General features: G+C 39.5%; 1 protein-coding gene across 2 annotated transcripts in view; it reads right to left on the bottom strand.

Annotated features, from left to right (window-relative positions):
• The window catches only part of LOC114461313 (semaphorin-7A), a 30714-nt gene extending 3553 nt beyond the window's left edge, over nt 1-27161 (bottom strand). Inside the window, exons 1-13 of one of the 2 annotated variants that reach the window (XM_028443313.1) lie at nt 27030-27161; nt 21596-21723; nt 21487-21528; nt 21306-21404; nt 21036-21144; nt 20800-20910; nt 19872-20014; nt 19611-19789; nt 17437-17539; nt 17156-17348; nt 13354-13469; nt 13084-13229; nt 2681-2760 (exon numbers count right to left, since the gene is read on the bottom strand). In XM_028443313.1, the coding sequence (XP_028299114.1) occupies nt 2681-2760; nt 13084-13229; nt 13354-13469; nt 17156-17348; nt 17437-17539; nt 19611-19789; nt 19872-20014; nt 20800-20910; nt 21036-21144; nt 21306-21404; nt 21487-21528; nt 21596-21723; nt 27030-27126 (1546 nt within the window). In that variant the 5' untranslated portion in view covers nt 27127-27161. The remainder of the gene's footprint in view (nt 1-2680; nt 2761-13083; nt 13230-13353; nt 13470-17155; nt 17349-17436; nt 17540-19610; nt 19790-19871; nt 20015-20799; nt 20911-21035; nt 21145-21305; nt 21405-21486; nt 21529-21595; nt 21724-27029) is intronic. The other variant, XM_028443314.1, reaches the window with a different exon arrangement.
• Between the last annotated feature and the right edge of the window lie 268 nt (nt 27162-27429).

Raw genomic sequence — 27429 nt, 5'->3', positions numbered from 1 at the left:
GCTGTGTTCAGCACATTGACAAAATATCATTATAATTTTATGCTTAATCAGTTGTACCCATCAAATTAGGAAAAGTCATGAAATATGAAGCAAAAAATATGAAGTTAATGAAGTTGTTGTTTTGTTTTAAAGCTGCTCAAGATTATTATTATTATTATTTTTTATCGGATAAAGACGCTCCCCCCTTCTCTCCTGAACAAAACTTACTGGTCTTCTTGTGAACGCTTTGCAACTGTTTTCTCCATAGAGACGCGTGACAAATGTAGGGACTTGTTATTGGAGAGTTTTCTAATGTTTTAGAGACATGAAAACACGTATCACTCTATGCTCTGACAACAGTAAGACGCTCACACTCTGATCCCAGGTAATCAGAGCAGACACACTCCACATCCACACTGCAAATTAATTGCGTCTGTTCTCTCCACCTTAGATAATGTTTCTCTTAGGTTTACAAGCTATTTATCCCATCAGTTATCACTCTCTCTCTGACTTGGTATGTGGGGCAGACTGTGCACTCGCTCTTAGTCCACCGCACATACCGAGTCAGAGGAACCTTTGGCGGAGTCCGTTCCTCCTGAACACGTTTGTGCCTTTATTCTGTTGCTTCTCCACCTCGGTCCTCCTTTTTCCTTGTGCTTTGCCGTGTATTTGAAGATGATCTACTGAGCATCATCCAGCAGGTCTGACCTCCTGAGTAGTGCTGTCACCACACTCTCATATGTGACTATTGTGTCATTCTAGCCTGATGCTCCTTCCATCAACGCGACACCATAGTTTGATGATGAAAACATCACTAAAGCGGTGCATCCATAGCGCTCACAGTATCCTCTCTCCACCGCAGCGTCACCAGACTCCACTTTATTTTCTCATTCAGTGGCTGTTAATATTGACTATTGTTTTATCTGAATTATTTTGTTATACGAGAAAGCTTAACTGGAGACTTTTTTTTCCATCTCCGATGTGTTTTGTGTGAACATTTTCTGCTGCAGATCTCTGTGTGTGTGTTTGCGCCTGCTTGTCAGTCGTACTATTTTCTTGTGCTAAAACAATCACCGCAAATAGTTCCAGATTTGATGAATTGCATTGCGCCCACTGCATTCATTTATTTGCATGTCCTCCTCCCATTTTGTCGCTCCCCTTGTGAGCTCTGCCTACTATACATTTTCATTAGAGGGAAACGCCCTAAATGGATTGAGGGCGCAGTTTGACGTGCAGCAGTCGCACACTCCTGATTCCCTGGGGTTTGTACGGCATATTAGCACGTTGCACACATTTTAATACCCCTAATCCTTTAGTGAATCCGCCCCTCAGTGTTTCATTTAGCTACACTTAGTATCATTTTAAGTATAAAAGATCACAGTACACACCCAAATGAAGAGTATATAAAAACAGATGAGCTCCTAGATCATAGATTACCTTTGAACACTTCAACACATTTAGCTTCATAAAGTTACATTTAAAGCTGCTAACCCAACCTTTGTTACCTTCTTTCATTAGTTACTGTAGGTACGTCCTTCAGTTCAAATCATCATCATTTTTTTCTTTTTATACTGTAGTTCAGTGGTTCGCAACGTTTTTTGGATCGTGACCCAGTTTTGATATCACAAATTTCTGGCGACCTCAAAGTAACAACTACAGAGTAGTCAGGATTTGTGCACAAAGTGACAAAATGCATCAGCTCAGATATTTTTATACTGTATTTTATTTATTTGTTTATTTTTCTTCCTTTTTTCTCCTTCATTTCTTTAAACTGCATTTTATTTGAAGTAGATTTACATCATAAAAAGTGAAAGTATAGAATACAAATGTTTCTTAGTCTTGATGAAGACCATGCTTGTTCAAAAAATGTTGGCTTTTTAATGATTTGGCCATAACAATAAAGGCTTTTTAATATCTCCTTCCTCATTTAGATTTTTTCAATTTTGGAGTGGCTGGTTTCAACATTTTTTGGAGAAATTTCTTCCCCCTGTTTTTCCAAGAGCCCTCAAAACTGCTATACTTTAAACACTTTGAGCAGTCAGTCACCCCTTGCCTTTATTCTATAGATATAGAATACAGTTGTTTGAGATTGTGTGTTGTGTTTTAATTTGAAAAAAAAATATCAAATTTAAAATGTATTTTTAATCTGCAATTATTTTTCAATAATTACTGCACATGTCAGGCTTGCCCTCATGGGCTTAGATCGTCACGTGTTCGCCAGTGCAGTGCAAAAGGCTTCAGAAAATACACCATGTGTGCAGGTGGCGCTCAAAGGAGTAATGGGTTCCATAGTTTTACAGTTTCTATGTTTTTTACAAGCCCTTTGAAGAAGATCACCACATTCAACCTACGGGACTGGCCAATGGGGAGTGACTGTATTGCCATGGTTACATGTCACAGAATAAGTGAAGGAATAACGCTCAAATGCCCAGGATTAACAGCTTTTAACCAATGTCATTTCTTAGAAATCAGGTTCACTATGTGGATAAAATCTGGGACTCAAATTAACTTGACTTTGGATTGTGGTTTGAAAAAGAAGTAAGTTCAGGAAGAACATGCAAACAGGTCTCAGGTTTCCACTTTAGTGATACAAAAAACAAGACCACATTGCTCTACAGTTAAGGTACAAACCATTTTAAAATCTTGCTGATTGTTTACTGTTTTTTGTTTAAAGGTGGTGAACTCGGTGAGAACTTCATACCTTTTTCAGAGTGATGAATGTCTGGTGGTGATAAGGGACAAACGTGTTGATAGATAGTCACCACATCCTGCTGAGTGTCACTAAAAAAAAGAAAAAAGCAACATTATTTAGCAAGACTGAACAGGCACGTTAAAGAAATGTGAAGGTGTTTATACCTTTGCATCAAGCATTTAAACAAAGCCTGTCAATTACTATTTATAATTCTGAATTTTTGCAATGAAAGAAATAAGTATTCAACCTTTGATATCAAGTGCACTATATTACACATGTAGTCTCAGAGCGCTCTACACTTCACATTCATACGCCCATGGCGACTGAGCTGCCGTGCTAGGTGCTAGCCCTCCATTAAGAGCAAACACTGGCAATTTTCTGTCTGTCAGTTAAAGCTGCAGTATATAGAATCGTGAGACGCTCCCCCCTTCTCTCCTGAACAAAACTTACTGGTCTTCTTGTGAACGCCTGCATGAACACGCACTGTGGAACTCTTTGCAACTGTTTTCTCCATAGAGACGCGTGACAAATGTAGGGACTTGTTATTGGAGAGTTTTCTAATGTTTTAGAGACATGAAAGCACGTATCACTCTATGCTCTGACAACAGTAAGACGCTCACACTCTGATCCCAGGTAATCAGAGCAGACACACTCCACATCCACACTGCAAATTAATTGCGTCTGTTCTCTCCACCTTAGATAATGTTTCTCTTAGGTTTACAAGCTATTTATCCCATCAGTTATCACTCTCTCTGACTTGGTATGTGGGGCAGACTGTGCACTCGCTCTTAGTCCACCGCACATACCGAGTCAGAGGAACCTTTGGCGGAGTCCGTTCCTCCTGAACACGTTTGTGCCTTTATTCTGTTGCTTCTCCACCTCGGTCCTCCTTTTTCCTTGTGCTTTGCCGTGTAACTGCTGTGCCAAAAACCGTGATGGAAACTTCCGCTGAAACATCTGCTATTACACTTTCCTTATTCTCAGATTGTAAACGCGCACTGACTTTTAACGAGCAGCTTGAGCAACACCTAAAACAGCTCATGGAGCACTCTGTTGGTAGAAAGATCTCTGATTGGCTGAAGTCCAGCGTCATACTCCTGAATTTTTAAAGCTCATTTACAGCCAGGAGAAGGAGAAGAGATTCACTGTCCACTCAAAACACGTTGGATTACAATATGCTCAAAGATGATTATGGATTTTTGACCAAATGACGCTAAAAAAAACCTTACTTACTGCAGCTTTAACCTTGTGGTTCAGGGTGCACGCTGCTTCACCCTGAGTAACTCCAGTCCATTCCCACACAGATAAACAGGTGCAGAGAGACATAAGCCCCATAAGAAAAAAGAGGTCATGACACTAGTCTGATCTTTGTATCACCAATTATACCACAGCACAGAAACATCAGTTAGCTTCTAGCATGATGTGAATGTTAGCCCTTTGGGTTTGTACTGCATCAATAGAGAAAAGCAGCATTATTCTAAAGTTATTCTACCACATTACAAACTAACCGCACTAGTCTGCGTCACCGCAGCAATACTTGTGTTTCAGGTTGAGTAGCTGCACATCTGCACCAGAACGTTAACCACTAACTGGTGCAGCAACTTTCAGACAAATGTAACCGTGTCACTCTCATATCAGCTCCATCTTTGAACTCAAAATGAGTTTCCTCATCGCAGAATGAGGAAGTGAAGAGGTGCTTCTTTTGGACTGAACTAGAGAAAATAGGACGTCCTACAATTACGAAACAAAGCAACTACAGTTGTATAATATAATAAAATGCATTAATATGGCCTTTTATGAGAATTTAATGAAGATAAAATGTGTTCCATTTCTCTTCTATGTCTTGGTGCCCAGGTCATAGTGCATGGAGTTGCATATAAACAATTTTTTCATAAAATTCATAGTGCTCTAAGACAGAGTTCTCAACCTTAGGGTCAAGACCCCATTTGGGGTCAAGAGACAGTGGGACAGAGTCACCAGATGCCTTCAAGAAACAAAGATTATACTTTTAACAATTTTTACTAGGATAGAACTTTTTTTGGCAACATGTGACCTGCTTCATATGAGTGATTAGTCTGCTGAGTAATGTTGGAGTTCAGGTAACAGTACAGGTGCTAATTTGATTGGCATTTAATGCACAATTATTGCTTTATATGTGACTTCTGTTTGTTTTATGTAATACAATGTTGTATTATACTCCTGTTTCTCTACATCAGCTAATGATGAAATCATGTTAAGCTATAAAGTTAAGAACCTTCTTTTATGATGTGCATTATATTGGACTTCCGGGTTTGCATCTATGGAGTAGTCACGTTTGTGTATGCTCCCGAACTTTTATAACTTCTACATGGTTAGTCACCAACTTTGACTTTATTTTCGTTCAGTTTTGCCCCTGTTGGAGTGATTTGTGCCTACTATTTTGAAAATGTCGAGAAAGGGGAAGAGGGAAGATCAGGAACAACGAGAGGACTTGGTTAGCATTACTAGCACAATTACCGCATTGCTAACAACGAAGCAAGCGGAGCATAAAGCTGAACTTCTGACGGAGATTAAAGACACCTACGCGAGGTATGAGGCCAAGCTGGATAGTGTTCAAACAACCGTCGATGACCACAAACAGCGTATTTCTAGCCTGGAGCTGTTCGCTAACGCCACCAGTGCAGATCTTACGGGTGCCCAGGCTACGCTAAATGCGCTGGTAGCCGAGAATGCTAAACTAAAAGCCACAGTGATGGACCTCGAAGGCCGACGCCGGAGGAACAACGTTCGGATACTGGGTCTCCCAGAAAACATCGAGAGGTCTACCAAGCCGACAGATTTCTTCTCACAGCTGCTTTTTGATATGCTTGGCATCGACATTTTGTCATCACCACCAGAGCTGGACAGGGCTCATCGCACGCTCACTGCTAAACCAGGCCCCTCTGACAGGCCCCGGCCTGTTCTCGTTTGTTTCCATAACTTCCAAGCTCGGGAACGTGTGTTGCAAGGAGCTCGCAGGCTGAGGGGCAAGCTGAAGTACAAAGAAGTCCCTATCCATATTGTGGAGGACTACCCCCCCCGCGGTTCTGGAGCAGCGCGCCCCGTACCGAGGCATCATGAAGCGGCTGTACAAGTTAGGCCTCAAGCCTGCCCTGTGGTACCCAGCTAGGCTATCTATTGTACTCCAAGACGGGACGAGGAAATTTCTCCCCTCCGTGAAGGAAGCCACGGACTTTGCCAACGCAAGAGAACGACAGGATGCGGGACCACCGGTAGACAATTGACTTGTACCTTGTTTTTCCTGGTCACCGTGAGCATATTAGCCCTTTTCTTTAGCTTACGACTGTTAGCCTCAATGCTACCTGGCTGCTATATTTTTAGCAATGTGACTCACTCGAGGAAAGTTTGACTTTTTACAGCATAGTTGTCATTCCTCAGCTGGCTTCTATCTACCTTCTCGTTTAATATGCTGTAGCTATGTTTAAAGTATTTGCATTTTTGTCTTTTTTTTTTTTTTTCTCTACTTCTGGGGCTACAAACAGCGACGTTCCTTTTAAGTTATTGAAAGACCTCTCTTTCTTCAGTCCTCACTATTTTATTTACAATTGTTGATGGATCTTTAATTGGGGCAAAAGTTTTTTTTTTTTTTTTTTTTGGTGACGTTACCATAATTCTAATGCCTTACAATCGGGGAGTTGTGACTTTTCTTTCATTCAAACTGGAAGTTCTACTGTTGGTGTTGTTTACACCTTTGTGCAATGGACACATTATTTCTTTGACGCATGGGAGTGTTTTAGGCCAAGGGAGTTTGAGTTCTTGTTCTTTGTTGTGTGGTATGTATGTGTGCATGCTTGTGTTTCCCCTGGGGTATTTTTTTTTTTTTTTTCCTCAGTCCCTCTCTATTTGGATGTTGCTTTACACATTTTATTACTTGTCACCTTTGCTCTCATCTTCAGGTGCCAGTTTTATTCCTCATGTGCTCAGAATCCCAGCTGTGCCCACCTGTGTCATATCAACAAAATTCTATCGCTGAGGTATGACCTCTACCCACACTGCTCTTAGGTTTGTATCGTGGAATGTGAGGGGGCTGGGGACTGCTACAAAGTTGGGGCGAGTAATGGCACACTTGAATCAGCTTAGAGTTGACATATGTTTTATTCAAGAGACTCACATGCTCGATAAAGAAGTCACGCGGTTTAGGAGGAATTGGGTTGGGGTGGTGTACCACTCCACGTTAAATAGTAAAGCTCGAGTTGGTTCGCCTAGGGTGTGGAGGTTCAATTCTGTGCTCTTGGCAGAGGAATGTTATAGACAATTCATACAGTCCCAAATTTCTCTATTTATGGATGTTAATGATTCACCTGATATAAGTAGGGGCATTCTCTGGGAAGCATCTAAAGCTTATATCAGAGGTCAGCTCATCTCATTTGTTTCTAGTAGGAAAAAAGAGGAGACTTCTACCATTTCTGGTCTTCTAAGGGATCTTAAGGAGGTTGACGAATTATATGCTATTAATCCTGATCCTTCCCTCTACAAAAGACGTGTTACTTTACAGATGGATTTTGACCTGGCCTCTACCACAAAGGTCAGAACTCTGCTCCTGAAATCCAGACAACGCTTTTATGAATCTGGTGATAAGGCAGGGAAGCTTCTTTCGCATCAGGCCAGGGCTGAGGCTTCTGCTAGACTCATCCCAATGATTAAGTCTACCTCTGGGGTAACCATAACAGATCCAAATGAGATAAACAAAACCTTCGCAGAGTTTTATGCTGCTCTTTATACTTCAGATGCTCATCTTCCGCCCGATGCCGTATTGGACGGGATTGACTTTCCTCATGTTGAAAGTGTTAAAGCAGAGATTTTAGGTGCCCCAGTCACCTTGGCGGAGGTTCAGGGGGCAATTGGTGCACTCCAGAGTGGCAAGTCCCCTGGACCCGATGGCTTCACGGTTGAATATTATAAGGCTTTTTCATCCTCACTTTGTCCCATTCTGAGAGACATGTATAATGAGGCCTTTGCCTTTGGCCGTCTCCCAGGCACCTTGTCGGAGGCCACTATCTCATTGCTTCTCAAGAAGGACAAGGACCCCCTGCTTTGCGGCAGTTACAGGCCAATATCTCTTCTAAATGTCGACTTTAAAATTCTTTCAAAGATTCTTGCCTCTCGTCTGCAGTGCGTTTTACCATCTATTATTGGACCAGACCAGACTGGCTTTATGCCGGGTCGGCAATCGTCATCCAATACCAGACGCCTTCTTAACATCATTACCTCTAAAAGTTCCTTGGTACCGGAGGTGGTGGTCTCACTTGACACAGAGAAGGCCTTCGATAGGGTCGAATGGGGCTTTTTGTATGGTGTGCTGTCCAGATTTGGGCTGGGTGAGGCGTTCCTTGACTGGGTCAAACTTCTTTATTCATCCCCGAGGGCGTCTGTTAGGACGGGTGATACACTATCTCGTTATTTCTCTTTACATCGTGGCACTAGGCAAGGTTGCCCACTTTCCCCTTTGTTATTTGTTTTGGTGATAGAACCCCTAGCCCTTTGGCTACGTTCAGAGGCTAACTTTAAAGGCATCACGCGTGCGGATACAGTGCATAAGGTTTCGTTGTACGCAGACGATCTTCTTCTTTACGTTTCAGACCCTGCCTCCTCTTTTCCTACAATTTTTAACATTCTAAATGACTATGGTAGTGTGTCTGGTTACAAACTTAACTATCAAAAGAGTGAGTTGTTCCCCATCAACAATCCTGCCAAGAAGGTCTCTACTTCCATATCGCCATTTAAATTTTCAATTGCTGGCTTTCGATATTTGGGTATCCACATTTCTCATTTTCTTTCGGACCTATATCGCAATAATTTCGGTCCTCTGATCGACAAAACTGAGGGGGACTTTGACCGCTGGTCGGCATTGCCCCTTTCACTCATTGGTCGGATAAGTCTGGTTAAGATGGTGATTCTTCCGAGGTTTTTATATCTGTTTCAGCACCTTCCCATGTTTCTCAGCAAGTCTTTCTTTGACAAGTTGGACAAGCTGATTTCAACGTTCCTATGGGCCGGCAAACCACCCAGAATTCGTAAATCGGTTTTGCAGTCCCCTAGGGACAAAGGTGGGTTTGCCTTGCCAGTTTTCAGGTTTTATTATTGGTCAGCTAACATACAGAAGCTTCTGTTTTGGATGCGCGAGGAGCTGGACTTGCTGCCGTGTTGGGTACAGTTGGAAAGGAAACTGTCTCCATTCTCACTGCGTTCGCTTTTATGCTCACAACTCCCACTTCCACTCTCGCACCTAGTTGGCTGCCCTGTAGTGTTGACCTCGTTAAAGATTTGGAATCAGTACAGAAAACAACTTGGGCTCTCAGGCCCTTCGACTTTGACCTCTGTCTACAAGAACTGTGTCTTCGAACCATCCAGAACTGATCCAGTGTTCCGGGTCTGGTTTAACAATGGGATAAAGTCAGTCAAAGATCTGTATACAGACGATGTGTTTTCTTCATTTGAACAGCTTTCCACTAAATTTAGCCTCCCAAGGCATCATCTTTTCCGTTTTTTTCAGGTTAGGAACTTTGTTAAAAAACTTTTTCCTCACTTCCCAAATCGTCCTCCCGAAACCTCATTAGACACTGTTCTGTGTGTAGACCCTGTGGTTAAGGGATGCATCTCTGTTCTGTACAAGTCTATTTGGTTAGCATCCTCGTCATCCCTTACGGCCATTAAGAATGTATGGGAGGAAAGCCTTAATGTAAGACTGACTGAAGAACAATGGAACTCCGCTCTGTCTCTTATTCACGCATCTTCCATTTGTGCCCGTCACAGACTTATACAGTGTATGGTTTTTTTCAGGGTCCACTACACTAATGCTAGACTGTCCAAAATGTATTCATCTGTAAGCGATTCCTGTGGCAGGTGTAGTCTGTCCCCAGCAAATCACGTGCACATGTTCTGGTCATGTCCCAAACTGGGACCGTTCTGGGCATATATCTTTGAAACACTGAGTAGAGCCTATGGCTGCGTTATCGCTCCAAACTCTCTGTCTGCAATTTTTGGTATTTCTCCAAATGCGCAGCTACCTAGAACATCTAAACGAGCCCTGGCATTTACAACTCTCCTGGCCCGTAGAATAATTTTGCTTCTCTGGAGGCTCCCCCGTCCCCCCTCACATATCCGGTGGGTTAAAGAGGTACTGTATAACCTGAAGCTTGAGAAGCTGAGGTGTTCACTCAATGGCTCTGTGAAAACATTTCATGACACATGGGATTCTTTTGTGCAATATATCGACTCTCTAGATATTCCTTTTGGTCCGGAGGATGAGTAATAAGTATGTTTATCTAATTTTTCTCTTTAATTGCTCTGCTCTATTTATTTTACTTATTTTTATTTTATTTTTGTCTTTCTCCTCATATCTTTGTAATTAATTGTGTGCGTGAGTGAGTGTGTGTGTGTGTGTGTGTGTGCGTGTGTGTGCTGTTATCTGGCCCTGGGTGGGGTGGTAGACATACAACTGTTTATTTGAAAATGTGACTCGCAGTATTTAACCACCGCTGTATGTTGGGTTCTGTGTGATAAAAATTCAATAAATAAAGTTGGGAAAAAAAAAAAGAAAATACAACAATGCTGAAAAAAATTTACCTCATATTGACTAATAATTAGGGATGTAACGATTAATCGTAAGGCAGTTAAAAATCGATTCATAGGTATCATGGTTGATATCGATTTGCTGACAATTGAATCGCAGTACTTTTTTAACCAGCAGAGGGCGCTATCCACAAGTGTAGGCGGCGGGCGGAGTCTGCTACTACTTTAGCCTTCTACTCTTAAATATGTTAATAAATGATTCATTACCCCTTTAGCACCGAAAGAATATCTGTAAAATTACTTGAATATCTGTAAAAGTCACGTTTTTCTATTAGCTCTGTCTGCTAGCAAAGCTTCTCTTCTTCATTGCAAGATATCTGCATGCCAACCGACCACTGTGTTACCAGCGCCCTCTGCTGGTCCAAACAAATATGACGTAAATCAGTGCAATGACGTTTTTTTTTGTTTTTTTTAAGTCCAATTGTTAAGGCACAAAATACATTTTCAGTTGCACTTTTAAAAAGAAAAAGAACTATTATGCAGTTTTGCATTGTTTATTATAGAACCATAATTTAAATTAACAGGCTTCATTTTCATTTGTATTATTCCTTTATTTATTTCATTCAAGATTTATTTTTAGTTAAATTGCATTGTTTTGAATTGTTTATCAAGGGATTCTTTTGACAATGAAAAATAAAAGGAAAATAATACAGTATTTTCTAGTTTTTTTCCCAAAAAAAAAAATTGTCTACAGTCCCATTTTGTAAAATAAATCGTGAGAGAATCGTATCGTGAACCCAGTATCGTGAATCGAATCGTATCGGGAGTTGAGTGAATCGTTACATCCCTAGTATAGTATGAAAAACACACAAATCAGAAACTGTGTTCACTTAAAAGTATGACATTTGTGGAACAAACCAGTCTAGGTTTTAAGAGTATTTTAGAAGTTAGACAGTGCAGTGTCAGAATGAGAACGAGAAACACATCGACTGTCGCTCCGCCTTCAATTAAACCTATCGGAGGCTGGAATCAGACACTTAACTTCCTCTTTGTTTTAATCGCCATCTCACTCACCTTTTCTGTCTGGAACGATTCCGAGTAAATGGGCGAAAGTTGTAGACAAGGGCTGCTTGGGTACTTTCGAGAGAAGTGGTAGGCATATTTGCAAACGCGTTACCTGCGTCGCCCACGGCACATGGTCCACGATTAAACATTGCATTGACTTCTTCCTCCTTAGAGCGGTGTTCGACACGGTTAGTTCCATTATTCTGACCAGCACACGCACTCGTCAGCGAGTTAATGACGTCTGCATTTTTTTAAATTGCAGACAAGGTTTCGTGCAGCTTCACTCATTATAAAAGAAGATGTAAGTCGCTCTCAGTTACTCTCAGTATGATAGAGAGGGCTGCAGTTGGAAAAGTGAAACCATGGTGGTGTGAGTAGCAGCAAACAGGATACAGGGGCACAGAGCACAGCACAGACTGGGGAAAAGGAAGAGTCACTGGTCTCACTGGTCTTTGATCATTCCATGTTGTAAAACTCATTTTGGAAGTGTTTAGTGGTTCGTGTCACATTAAAACAAATACATTATACATCAGTGTTTCTCTAGGACAGCGCACACTTACATTGTAAGCATTTACATTATTTTTTTCAGATCTTATCTTCTTATCACTTACTAATACATTTCACTCATATAGAATTTTTATCTGTTATGTATATTTTTTCAGATATAACTGAAGCCGCTGTTTCATCAAAGAGCAATAGCATCACTTACCATGGAGATATATTCTGCACCACGAGAAAGTTCCCGACCAGGCCACCAGTCATGCTTAGCTTAACTTGCTGCTCATTCAGCAGAGTTTCTTACAGTTATTTTAATGGGTGTGGATGACCGTGGCTTAGTGGTAGAGTGGGTCATCCTTTACCCACAATGCCTTGTATGAATGGGTTTGAATTGTGCATAAACATTGGTGGTGGTCAGAAGGGCTGTAGGCGCGAAATGGTAGCCACGCTTCTGTCAGTCTGCCTCAGGGCAGCTGCGGCTACATTGTAGCTTACCACCACCGGTATGACTGTGAGTGACTGGTGTGAATGGATAATGGTCTACTCGAAAAAAGCGCTATATAAATCCAAGCCATGATTATTATTATTATTATTATTATTATTATTATTATTATTATTATTATTATAATAATATATAATATATAATATTATATAATAATAATACATAAGAAATAATATTTCTTATTAATTTCAATAATTCATTGTGGTGTTGATTTCAATATTTAATTATTTTATTATGTCTCAAAGAAGCCCAACATGTGGATCAATTTCTGATAATCAATTTTTAAAGTTGTTAAATTTACTGAGGAACATCAATTTTACCTTTACTGTGCACTTATCCTAGAGTGACATCTGGCTCCAGACAGTAAAAAAAAAAAAAAAAAAAATGCTCAGAGGCGACCAAGCTTTTGCAGTTGCTGGTCCAAAGCTGTGGAACACACTGCCAATTCATAGTTAAACCAGGCTGGCGACAAATGTGGAGAAGTTGAAGCGGGAGACACAGCATTCAGCTTAAGTAGGGTATAATGATGGTGACCGTGAACAGAGAGAAGGGCTGAGTGGTTATACCTAAAACTGATATTTGGTATCAACGTATCTAAGGTAAAGCCCAATATGAGCTTAACCCACAGCCTGAGGCCTTTCAGTGCATCCACAACCGAGCAGCCCCCCAGACGCCCCAGAGACCCAAGGCCGAGAAGCGGCAACCGCTTCCACACATTTCCAAGATCTATTTTAACTATTGATCTTGGGCGAATCTTAGGCAGTGACTGTTGTTGTATAAAGCTCAGAGTTCTTACTGTGTGTCGGAGGTGCAGTGGGTATTGTTCCAGCCACAGTAAGGATCACTGGACAGACAACAATCCTCATAGTTTAGTCCATAGTGACCACAGTTTCCCACATTAAGTTGGACCATTTCATCTCTGGAGTTCACATACAGCTTTCTCTGTAAATACACCCAAGTTAGAAAATTAATCTTTTTTTTATTGGTATTCATTAGGTACAGTATGAATGAAACTCTGCTACAGCCTAGTCTGTGTGGGAAACAATGAGTGTGTTGTGTTACTCACCGAGGGAGGGTGAAACATCATGTTGAGGATGTGGGTTGTGTGACTGAAGGGTTTATACTCAGTGACGATGACAAAGTGATTTATGCATTGCACCACCTTATGAATCCTTCCATTATCTAGATCAAAATACACACAGTTTCAAAGAAAATGAGTAACAGTCGAACCTCCTACAACCAGATAACAGACTCTAATGTAAACACATTGCTCACATCCTCCAGTGGTTATAGTAAAGTTCAAAAAGGACAACAGGATTTATAGATGTCCTTTAAAGGCCGACACTAGTTTCACCAGAATGATGAGTGATGTGGACAAACTTTCAGAGACAAACTGGTTCAAGATGTCTTTTTAAATCCGTGTATCATTCGTTCATTCCTTTTTCATTATGTAACAAAAACATGAAAAACAAAAAAAAACACTCATTATTTGACATTTGTATCCAAAACCAAAATGAAAAAACGGAAAACGCCTTGTTTTTCAAATTCAAGCTCTTTTGCTTCGGTACAGAAAACGACTCCTAAAACTAGTATTTTGATGCATAATAAGCTATAATATATATACAAAATATTATAGTTTTCTATATCGCCCAAATAGAAAACTTGATACGTCTTAAATCGCAATATATCGCCCAGCCCTAATACCTAAATTATAAAACAGCCTAAATCAAAACATAAATGTGTATATGAAGCACATGTGTTTATTTATTATATTTACAGTTTATATACAAGTCAACACGTTGCATATTTACTGTTAATTTCACATTGCTTGTCTTTAAGTTAGACATTAACATTTTATTTTATTACATATTTTCTTTAATTTCTCATAAAGCAGTGTATATTTGTGGTGCTTGTAATTGGCTGATTTTTCATGGTGACTTACGTGTTCCTTCCGCTGTGGTAGACGTTAAAATATAAGATAAACTCTGTGTCACATTTTACAACGTATTTACACCAGTTCTTTGTTTTTTTTGCCAGAACGTCTTCATTCATCATCTTTTTTCTGAAATGTTTCCGGGTTTGTTGCCGCTGTCGGCACTAATCTCACGAGAACTGACACCCAGTCCATTTCAGAATTGCAGTTCTCGCAAGGCTAGTGACGGCGTTCAGTTTAGTAAGGCATCTTTTAATAATTATTACATTAAAATACGGGATATTTAGGGGAAAATACTAATATGGGAAGATGGTGGGAAAGAGGGGTAAAATACGAGAGTTTCCCGGCCAAAACGGGATACTTGACCAATTACCTACTTCTTGTGTGCCTTCCTGCACCGACTCAGCATCAGAATTAGCCAAACGGACAGAGTTGTTGTTACCAGCAGAAATGAGACACAGCTGTGTAGTTACAGTAGGTGCTGGAAGTGCACATATGCCAAGCAACTGTGATGAGAATCAACACCTGACGGCTCCCTACTGAACAGGTAAGTCCTCCTCACAGAGTTCATCATTTAGCCACAAGGAAATAAGAGGGAACAATGTGGTGGGGGTAGTGTTGTGTTCAAGACCACACTATCCGAGACCAAGACTTGCCCGAGACCAGAATGCACCGAGACCAAGACAAGACCAAGACTTTCGGGAGCTGAGACCGAGACCAAGACCAAGACCATAAACATTATTTTTTTCAATTTAAAAAAATATATAAATAAATAAAATTATGACAAGGTTCAACAGTTAAATAACATTCTCTCTTTAATTTTAGTTTATTTTAAATACATTTGACGGACAAAAAAGGTGCCTGCAAAAAATTTACTAAAATATTAAAACTACTACTGCTACTGATAAATTCACAATTATTCTACATATTTCAAAACAAGATTTTTATGTCAGCTGAATGTACAGCAAGTGTTTAAAAGTATTTCTGCCAAGAAATAATGATTCTTGATTCTGATTCTTTCAGTTGTGCAGGTCAACAGGTCACAGAGTTCATAAGATATTTTTTTTATTTGAAAAAGCCTTTACACAGGTTATTTTATTAATTCACTTAGTTGATATAGTTTAATTTGGTTACTGTAATGTAACTAGGATATTTAATTAACAAAGTTTTCCAACTGTAACTGTAAAAGTGAAAGTTTCTGAAATGAAACTACAAACAAGTTGTCAGCAGTGTAAAAAACATAGAGCTACAGGTAGATGTGAAACTAAATAAAACAAACTCAACCCCTGGAACAGTCATGTGACAAATTAATCAATAGTTATTGTTGAGAAATATTATTATTATTCTGGATACAGTAGAAACAGAAACTATAAAAATAGTTATATTGTGAACCTGTTTATATTGTGGGGAACATATTATATACATAAATGTAATTGGAGTCTAAAGCCACAAAAAAAACACGACTTTAAAAAGAAAATAGACTAATATAAAACCTCTTTACAGTTATTTGACTCATTCTGGCTTGTGCAACTCTGCGGCGATGACGCGCTGGTGACGACATAATCCAAGATGGCGGCGGCCCGGACTACAGCCGACATTATGTAATAAAGCCTTAAAAGACATGGATATAATGAAAAGAGTGGATGGACAGATGCATAAACATGCAGACTTTCACACGGACACACACGGACTTATTAAATACACACAGACTTATTAAACACACACGGACTTATTAAACACACACAGACCTCAGTAAACACGGTAAACGGAACAGGCTTCACAGCTCGGCTGGCACTAGGACCCAGAAGCAGAGTAAGTGCGTCCCCTATCCAGCCTTCACAGGCTGTAATATCATCAGTTTATCATTTTACCAGTTGTTAGAGCTACTGTCTTTACCAGGGAGATAATATTTATTCATGGTCATTGTTTTCTGGAGTTTTACTGGGATTTTTACCGGTGATTAGTTCATTTCTCCCTTGCGCTCCGCGGTCCAAACTGACACCGTAGCCACACACGTATGAGTGTCACACACGTCACTCAGTCACATTAAGGAAGGTTGTGGTCATTATACGGGGTGGATTAAAGAATGAATAAAGGATTGTTTTAGCCCGTTCTTCTCCGTGTTATTATCACATTATAAAAAAGTTTAAAAATAGCAGGAATTAGTGCTGGTCTCGAACGGTCTTGACGGAAAATCCCGAGTCCGGGCAGCCCGAGTCAAAATGCTTCAGAGTCCGAGACAAGACCAAGACCTTTAAAATTTGGTCTCGAGACCGGTCTCGAGACCAAGACCGGTCTTGACCACCACAACACTAGGTGGGGGTGTGCTTAGTGACATGACAGCCACCATTGTATCCCATTGAAAGACTTTCTGTTAAGAAATTATGTATGATGTAACTTTGGCTTTGTGCCCTTTAGCTTAGCCCATTAGCTTAGCACCCTCTCATAGTAGCTCGGAATTTTGTCCAAACGTAAAACGTTTTAAGTGTGTATCCGTTATCGATATTATGGAGCCAACATCTGGATAACTTGACTTAGTGTCATTATTTGGCTCAGAGACACAAAGGAAATGTTTCTGCGGGTTTTTTCTCTTGTTGTTATAGAAACCATTGGCTTTACACTCCGCCATTGTTCAGAAACTGTAGACCCTCGTTGCCTAGGCAATAGCTAACAGGTATCAACGAACGTGTGTCATATCCTGACCAAAATGGCGGCTCTCCATAGTTTATGCCCCAAGTTATAAAATCTTTTAAAAAGTGCTTTTAGTAACACATTAAACACATTTTTTGTTATATGCATTTCCACTACAGGCACCTTTTAATAAAACAAGCCCAGATATCTTGTTAACTTTTTAAAAATGTTAAACTTTGGGGAGTTGTACTTAAACCTAAATAACCTAAAGCAACTGACTAACCCATAAATATGTGTGACTCACTTAGAGAGAGGAACAGAACTGTGCACTGGTGGCTCCTGTTGGTCTGTGAACTGTCCACACACATGTGGTTGTAGTGGTGGTGATTCAGGAAAATAAAGCCTGATTCCATGGGAATCACCCATTCTTTCATCTCAGACGTCTCACTGAGCAAGCTCAGAATATCTGAAGAAATTTTAGTGCTGTCACCTACACACTGAAAAAAAAAGGCAACTTGTAAAGATGAAATGCTCTCAGTCTCAGGACATCCCACTGTTTACTCTTAAACATTAAATGTTTCATACCTTCCTTGGTCTTTTTTTCAGTGGGTACTCAGATGTGGATAAGGAGTTCATGAAGACACTGTTAATGTCTTGTATGGAGTAGACACATATGGCACTCATTCCCCTACAGAGAAGCACAGCAGTCAGTAGAGGTAAAAGTAACAGATTACAAGTACTAATTTTACTGAAGTTGAGTTGCTTTATGGGTGCTCATACTTTTACGAGTATATTTCAAAATCAGAAATTTTACTTCTACTTAAAGGGGCAGTATTATAAAAAAATTCACTTTATAATGGTTTTGCTACAGTGATATACGCCCACTCATATACATGCATGAAGGCCCAAAAAAACAGCCTGTTTTTAGGAGCGCTCTGTAAGTGACCTTTTAAAGGGAGCTAAAACTCCAGAAAACAGGCGAGTTTGGGAAAAAAAAAACCTCAAATACTATGTCGTTGGGGTTCTTAGAACAATTGGAGATGGGAGAAAAATAGCATAATACTGGATCTTTAGGTACGTTTTAAAAGAAGTAATTTGTTACATTTCTACACCCAACCATGACTGAGTAAATTATTTTAAAAAAATGGCATTTTAAACCACAGCACTGTATTTATTTCAGGTCAGCAGTTCAAAGCACATTGAACATAATCCATATGTTCTTTGTGGTGCTATTTCTGATCAACACCCAGCCACTTTCTATGGTTCAGGTTCTGGTTTCTACCTATTATGTTATTACCCACATGGCACATTTGGTATGGCACTGTTTTAGAGTTCATACATTTAGCTATACTTAATTCCTAAGAATTTATGGTTTTATTGTATTGTTTATTTTATTCAGATGCCTTTGTGGAAAAAAAAATAGTTCCAATTGTGCGAGATTTGGTCTCTTCCTTTTTAAGTTTATACATGAGATGTTTACTGTGTGCAAGGGAACCGTGGCAAGATTTTATTACCAAACATAAACGTGGGAGGTGAAAGAAACAAGTAACTCTTACTTTGAGTACTATTTAATTGAGGTACTTTTTACTCTTATTTGAGTATTTTATGTATGACTTACTTGTACTTGTACTTGAGTACAATCAAGTAACAGTACTTCTACTTGAGTAGGAAATATCGGTACTCTTTACATCTGTAGATGACAGCATGTTTGCCACACCTGAAAGTTTGTACATGTTCATATTGTGTAAACACACTCAAATTTGGAGACTCAGCACATGGTTCACATATTCAGCACACAAGACCTTTCTAAGATCTGGGTTGGGTTTTGACGCCGCAGGAGATGAGACAAAAGCCAATAGAGGTTTTCTTATTTTGTCACCAAAGTTCCTTTTTTAAATGTTTTTCTATATTCCAGTCGCATTGAGGTTTGTGGTCCTTTGCTCACGCTGGTGGAATTAGCTGACACATCAAGTGACTTAGCATGATATAAAAACAATCCGAGCATGGTCATTTTGGTTTCCTCTCTATGATGATCAATTTGGTACACCTTTTTCCAGTGGTTCTCAAACTTTTTTAGCTCAAATACCCCCTTTCTCTTATTTCTGAATCCAAGTACCTCCTTTGGCCGACTACGAAATTTTGCTCAGAAATACTATTTAAAAACAACTATAGAGCTTAATGATGGACGGAATGAGTGATAAAACATTTTAAAGAATCTCATTTTGTAGATAAGTGGAATGAAACAGTGCAGCGGTTCTCAACCTTTTTTGGATCGTGACCCAATATTATATCAAGAATTTCTAGCGACCCCAAAGACATTTTTTTTCTAGAATTAGTTTTTGATCATTTTTGAGCTCTGGTATATGTATATATATACTGTATATATATATGTATTTATTTTTTATTTTTTTTTACTGCATTTTAGTTGAACTAGATTTGTATTTCACAAACAGAAAGTATAGAAAAACAGTTGTGTAATAATAATAATTAAAATATTTCAAAAATCTTTTTTAATAATTCAGAAAATTCAGAAAAAAAACACTGATTTAGTGGCTCCTGAATAGATTTATTTCTATAGTTTTTAATCATTCCTTAGACCTAGACTGACACTTTATTTGTTAATTCTCCATTCTCTCTCCATCAAATAGAGCCATGGAGTGCCATCGCGTACCCCTAGGGGTACACGTACCCCCATTTGAGAAACACTGCCTTACTCCACACATTCTCCTTTGATTATAAACCATATTAAAAAGCCTTACCATTCATTTTTGAAGAGTGCGTAGACTCTTGTGTCTTGCCATCTGTCGCTATGAACAATTGTGGTCTCTATCAGCTCTGAGAAATACTTCCTGTGTTGAACGTCCCCGCAGAAGAGCCGAGCGTTCATCTGGGATGTCCACCGAGACTGTAGATGGTTTTTGGGGCCACCAACATCTGCCTTGAAATTAACAGAGCCCAACAATCAACATTCACTCTTGTGCATTCACCTTTAAGTGTTTAATAAATACGGTTCACCTTACCGTGCAAACCTGGGTCACATACGACGTCCATATCTTACTATCCAATGAGCTGTCTCTGTTGTTCTGCTTATAGAAGGCATACACTCTGTCCTGGGAGGGATCCTCGCTCCGTTTACTGAGCAGCAGGCCTGAATAGTGCTGCTCTAAAAACAGACGAACTAATCAACAACTCATCTGTCAACATCTAGAGCAGGGATGCCAAACTCATCTTAGTCCAAGGGCCAAATACGGAGCAGTTTATCTTAAGTGGGCTGCAGATTTAAGGCAGGAAAATTAGTATTTTAATCATTATTGTGCTTTAGTTTGCACTTCCACATATAAATAAATTATAAAATATCTAAGCCAAGCAATAAGGGACAGATATCAGTCCCTGCAGGATATTTACTTTAAATGTATTTGATTTTATGGCCAATTTCTATGGCCAATGTTTATGTTTGGGGAAATTTTGTGGAATGATTTGAAAAAAATTGCAGGACTTGGGAAAAATTGAGAGAATTTTTAACAGTTTGAGAATAAAAATGGCTGCCATCATGCAATATAAGCATTGGTATAACGTGAGCACTGCTAATATTGTGGAGTTTAATTGAATGTAGAGATATCTACAAATGAATTACACACGGTGGGATAGTGGTTAGCACATATGCCTCACAGCAATAAGGTCTTGGGTTCAAGCCCTGGGGTGGACACTTGGGTCCTTTCTATGTGAGTGGTTGTCTGTGTTGCCCTGCAATGGACTAGTATCCCTGCAGACCCCTGCTACCCTGAAAAACAGGAACAAGCAGGTCTGAAAATGGATGGATACAACTGAATTAGTTGGTCTTTTATAACAATTATTATAATATACTTTCTGTCGCGAGCCGATGCTCTAAAGGGCCGAATTTGGCCCCCGGACCTTGAGTTGGATCTTAAGTTGAACTCTGACAAATACCTCGATTGTGTCCTACTGGCAACACCATTTTTCTCCCAAATTTGTAAATACCATCAGGATATTCTTGAGAGCCAAATATCGTCATGTAGAGATCTCTGCTGTGTTCAGTTTCTGGAATAAAGTCATAATGAAATAATATCACATGATTTGTTTTTCTTTTTAGAGATTTTTCAAATAATGAATATATCTTAAGGATTACAAATAGTGGGTAGAAATGCACAACATACAAAACCTACCCACAAGGACTGAATGTTTCACCTCCTCTGTGACGACTCCCTTTATGCTTTCGCTTAGACTCTTCATTTCTTCAGAGGGAACACACACAGGGGACTGCTGGGATTTATTCTACACAGCAAAAATGTTTTTAAAACACATTAACTTCCATCATGAGATCAAACTTAGTTGGAAGTGTTCTACAGGAAGTATTGTAATGTATTTTTATTAGATTTCAGAAGCATCAGGCTGGGAAAATGACAACTATTGTCTGTGTGCAGTGGGAGTCCTACCAGATAGCAGCACATTGCTCCTCTGCTGTTGCTTCCACACACAAACACATGGCTGGCGTTTTGCGTTTGCTCCACCACTGTGATGTTATAGTCACAATCCTATACAGGAACAGGAACAATGTCAGCAACTAATTGTACAACCTAGCAGCTTCGCTTTGCTTCTGGTCACTTCAGCACTCACATCATCGCTGCATTTCATCCACTCAATCTTTTCCACAGAAGTCTGAAATCAAACAGAAAGTCAAACCAAGCAAGAGTAGAAGTTGGTTTAATTGGGAATTTAACCTTACATTCATATGGCTGTGAAAGTTGTACACATTTAGGTGTTGTGGTCCAACAGCTATTTGAACATCTGGCTGGTCTCCAGAAAGAAGCCTTAGTGATGCACCGCGTGCTGGGAGTCTTTTGCACAATGCTCCTATGATGTGAAACATTCATATTTACTGTTTTTATTCTAATCGAGGGAAAAAAGAGGCAGCGCTGCCTCTCAGCAAACATTAATGCTTGATTATAATCCTCTTTGTTTCTTGAACAAAAGGTTTGGTAGAGAATCAATGATCATAATATTAATGAAGATGATCTTGCTTCTTTTACCTAAAGACATGCCGACCTCAATCTGTGGATAATTGTGGAAACGCGATTCCTCAGTATTGATTTTTATGTACTTTATGTATTGACGGTTAACTCGTCCTCCCAATTTAGTCCAATTGTACAAAGCAGTGCATCCCACAGAACACTCGTGTCAGGTTCTGTTGTGTTTTGTTGTTATTTAGCCCTTGTGGTCCTCTCTCAGTTAATCTGTATCTTTGTTTATTCTGTGTGAGTCTGGCCTCCTGTGTTTAACTCTTGTCTGTGTTTCAGGTGTTCCTGCCCGTGGCTCCACCCCCCAGTAATGTCTGTGTGCTTGGTTTGTGACTGATTGGCTTCCTCATGTTTCCACCCAGGTGTGGCCCATTCCCAATCAGGCCTCCTCCACTATTTAGCTGAGTGCTTGAATACTGAATGTTTGCTGGGTCATTGTACCTCCTTGTGCCCCGTTGAGTTGTTTCTTGTTCCCTGATTTTTCCTTGTGCCCTTTTGGATTTAGTTTTTTTTGTTATTAAACATGGACTGGTTCATGGAAAGCTATGCCTGCATTCTGCCTCCATCTCTCTCTCTCTGCATTTGGGTCCACACTACCACCTTCACCTAACAGAATGTGACAGTCAAAAGTGGACCCAGCGGAGATGAACTTTGTGGAGAGAATTTTATATTTCCAGGGCTTCTTCCAAGAGGCCAGGGTGGGCATGATTTTGCCAGAGGAGGATTCTGTCAGGGACCCCAACTTGGGGACTCAACTGGCCTTTGGAGGACCACAGAGCCTACAAAAGAAAGGTTGGTCCAAGAAGAAGGCCCAGCCCTGCCAGTCCCCTAGTTTCCAGACTAGAGTTCCCGAGTCTCCTAGTTTACCGTAGAGTTGGGCGATATGGACTAAAAAAAATATTCTGATCATTTCTGGTATTTATCACAATGATAAACATCACGATAAATTAAAAAAAAACTGTAAATAAAACAATTCTCAGCTTAGTGTAAACAGGTTCTTTACAATTGTATGTACATTGTATGTAATTCATTTATTTCCTCACTTAAAATGAAATTATTTTCTAAAATCACATGAAGAGCACAGCTAACTTCATTAGTGTTTTAACTGCTGCTGAATCTTGTTTCATTTATCTTATAATGAGTTGCATACAATAATAATTGATAAATAACTCTGATTTCCTATAATTAAACTAAATCAAGCTTGATGATTTAATCACTCCATATATTTTGGTGTAATAATCTCAAAAGTTAAATTAGTCTAATGGAACCAGCGTTGTCTTGTGAACACTTGAAATATAATGAAAAAATAATGAACAGTGACATTAGTATTTATGCTAACAATCAGAGCTGTCAAGCCTCACGCTTTGAGGGTGACAGTCACACAATTTGATGCATTCTCACACCACACGCCACACTTGACATTTCTCACGCTTATATTTCCCCATTCAATACTCTATTTTTTTCATGATAATGAATTTTGGTCCTCACGGCTTGCCAGAGCTCGAATAACTCTGACTGACCGAGATAACCAATCCATGTCTCCTTGTGCCTAAATCTAACTAACCACGGCAGGCATCATGCAATAATAAACCAATCAGAAGCAACATAAGGCGATCCGTCTCTAACGACACCTCACGCAACACGCACCGACTCGTCAACATGCTTTCAGAAAGAAAGTTTCTAGATGACAGACTCCGTCTGAGATGGTATGTAACTACCCAATTTTGTTCACTGTTTATATTGCTGTTTGTTATAGTGTTAGTTTATTCGTGTAAAAAAACTAACAATTTGTGTCTCTCTCTCACTCACGTTTGTATAAGGTGTGCGATCTGACGATATTAAATCGTTAAGAATTACAACATGACAACAATCTCCCAAATCACGCCGATTGTAGAACCGTCTGTAGTTCACATTTTAACCCTCACGGTGCCATGTCTGTGGTTCGTACACAGTGTTGTGCTAGTTAGTGAAAAAAAGTAACTAGTTACCATTACTAGTTACTTCATTCACAAAGTAACTCAGCTATTTTGATTACTTACACCAAAAAGTAATGCGTTACTGGAAAAAGTAACTTTTGTTACTTAGAATTAAAGAATGTATTTATTTTGGGTTATTTGTGTCCATACAGCTTCATATCAGTGCTGTAATAATATAATAATCCACTGTTGATCAACTGCTATAAAACAACCATAAATGATGTGCATATAAAGCACAAAACAGCTGCTCCAAAATTAACAGTAATTTTTCAGCCTTAGCACAGTAATGGAAAGTAAGCTGTGCATATTCCAGGTGCACATTCTGCTGTAGAAAATACTTATGAAAATGTGGAAAAACTAATTCACAGCATTTTTCTCAGCTACACAATGCTCAACATATCAGGCTAATGAGCTGCTGTTAGCAGTGACTCAGCAACAGCGACATAATTCTTATTTCCAACAACATACCGTGCAATAGTTTAGCTGATCTGTCCCTGGATAACAGTCACAGTGTTAGCTTAGCTTCACTGATGCATCTTTTGGAGACAAAAATATTGCGCGTATTTCCACTCTGAGAAGCACGTCCTGCTCCCGCATTGACTCGCCATGATTGGCGCACGTGATGTAAACAGAAACATGCTGACAATGCTTCTTCTACTGTTTTACTGTTTGGCACGGCATTCCGCAAAAATATGTAGCACCACTGTAAACAGGAAGTACATTGCAGCTAGCAAAGTGACGGACAAATGCACCATATTGTAATGGTAACGGCGTTATTTCTTTAGAAAAATATTGCGTTACAGTACTTGTTACTGTCACAAGTAACACGTTACTGCCCATCACTGCATACACATCACATCCACAGGTTGTTTTCTCTGCCAAATCACACCATTTGCTCGTCATTATTACAGACTACGAAGAATGATTTAATCATTCCATATATTTTGGTGTAAACTCAATAATAAATACCAGAAATTATTGGGATAATTTTTGTACTCCATATCGCCCATCTCTAGTATGCAGTAGTTTTGTTGTTGCAATGCATAATCTTGTCATTTTTGTGTATTTTAATTGGAGTTTTTGTCAGTTGTTTTGGAGTTACAGTATTAATTGTTTTTGATGTTGCTTTGTGTATTTTTAGGGTCATTTTGTAGAAATTTGGTGTCGTACTTTTTATCATTTTGAGTATTTTTGTAGTGCTTTATGAGTACCGGAAGTTATTGTGCATTTTTGTTGTCATATTGTGTTTTGGAGTCATTTTTGTTATTTTGTATATTTTTCTGTCATTTTGTGTTTTTGTTGTCATAATGTATGTTTTGGAAGTAATTTTGTGTTCATGCTGCTGTTTTGTGTATCTTGTAATTTTGTGACAAACTTAACTGGAAATTATAGTGTTTATATACACAACTAAGTGGTTCAACTGGTTCCTAGTTTACTTTTTCTTATTTGTACTAACCCAACACACCCAGAAGTAAAACACCTCTTTGCCAAAATAATAGATGTAATGAAATGCAGCAGATGTCTGGAGGTTGGATTTTAAAGAAAAAACAAAAAACTGTAGTTTAAACTTCTGGACTATGAGGACGTTTTGAAAACGACCTCTGCTTTAGAACAGTCTGACCATCAATGCAGGAAATACAAAACAATGTACTTCTTACGGGCCTTTGGCATTTTTTAATTCAGTGATTTCCCATGTCTTGTTCAAATCTAACAGGAGCCTCTATCAGCATCCCAATCCTGAATCTAATCATGGAATTGATTATCTGGTCTTTCTTCGCTTTTGGTCAAATTTCTCTATTAGAAGGACGGGAAATGGGAGAGTTCACAAGTCCTGAGGAGCAGCCTGTGGTCTGTTTTCTTCTCTCCAAACTCTCCAAGGACGGAATGTTGATAAGACGCTCTGACCTTTCCCTCACTTTTCATGTACACCTGGTCCCGGCTCTGCCAACGAACTCTCGAGGTCATCTCTATGTGAGAGTCAGAAGCCGCAGTTAACGAAGAAAGGAGCCAAACTCTCTGAACTCTCTCAGATGGATTCCACCGTGGAACTTTAAGAGGAGGATAGTTTGTCTCACAGGATATGGCCACACTATTGGATTACTTATCGAACTGACCAGGAACAGTAGGGCTGGCAGCCATGTTATGGCTAGCCCGTCTCAAAACACCTTCTCTATTCTCATTCGGCCCCCCCTGAATGAACACTTTCACTCCCCCTACATCACTACATATCCTATATTGTCACTGTCTCTTCTGGCTCCAACCCTCCTCCCTCCCAGCGGTTGGTCAGTAGGAGGCGCGCCATAAGGGCAGCGCCACACTGTGGCTGACCTGCTAACTACCCATCCTAAAGACCCATCCCCTGTGCTAACGTGCTGTTGTATTGAATTGAATGTTGTGTTTGTGGGTTTCTGTCGCAATGTTGCTGAAGAGTTTTTTTTCATGATCCCAAACTCTGCCCCTCTCTACAAGGGCCTAGTTTGGTTTTTGCCTTTTTTTTTTATCTCTTCTTCCTCCCCATCGTTTGTTATCCCATTTCTCATCTGAATAAGGGGCGCCGCCCTGGTGGCGAACCACAGTTCTCCCGCTCCTGTGCTCCCATGTTTATGATTGTCTTTTCATGTTTTCTTGGACGGGATGAAACTGAAATGTGATTTTGTTGCTCTGTAACATGTGCAATGACAAATAAACTCATCTCATCTCATCTCATCTCTCATGTACGTATTTTGTGTTTTCCAGTTTTGTTACATCACATTTTTTCTGACTTGTGGTAAAAGTCATAAGATCAATGTAGGTGTAAAGGTTAGCACTTTAGCTTTTAATCAGCAGACGCCTCTGTGTACAGAAGATGAGTGAATGTATGGAATTTATTTGTTAGTTTAAAATTTGAATCTATCGACTGCATATTAAATGAGATTTTAGAAATTTACCAAGCAAAAGTCAGTGTTTGTTTTTTATTATTCAGAATGGTTATAACTGGCAGACTGTTACTTTATAAAAATGTTAAAAACTTAACTTCTTCAACAATGCTCTGCAAGTTAAGCCTGACATTAAAACCTACTTACAGAGAAGCACTTCCCTGACTGTCACTTCCACCCTGCACACATTTAGAAAATGTTTTCCATCTTTACCTCTGTGTTTTTAAAAATGAAAATTAAATATGCCCTACCCGTGTCTGTCAAAACCATCCTCGGAGAAAGTGGCTCGTTCGTTTGAGTCACAATGACAAACAACAGCATGAGAAAAGCTGTTGAAATATAAGCCATTGTCCTCAGCTCTACCACACACTGTCAAATACGTGTGTGTGTGTGTGTGTGTGTGTCCAGTGGAGGGCGTGTATGAAAGAGAGAGCTTGTAGAATGTGATGTGAGCTTGTGTATAAAAAATCCACAAATGATTGGAAAAAAACATTTATAGACTGATATTTACACATAAAATTACACCTGCAAACTTGTAATCCAACATTTATTCACGTTTTTAAATTATTTGCGTAAATTATTGTTTACAACCACAACTCTCCCGTTATAACTTCTCAAGTCTACCGCTATAGAAACACAAACTACTTTTCT

The sequence above is a fragment of the Gouania willdenowi genome, chromosome 3 (assembly GCF_900634775.1).
Source record: "Gouania willdenowi chromosome 3, fGouWil2.1, whole genome shotgun sequence".
Taxonomy (NCBI): Eukaryota; Metazoa; Chordata; class Actinopteri; order Blenniiformes; family Gobiesocidae; genus Gouania; species Gouania willdenowi.
Note: the sequence above shows the minus strand (reverse complement) of the source record. Positions and strands in the feature narration are given on the sequence as shown.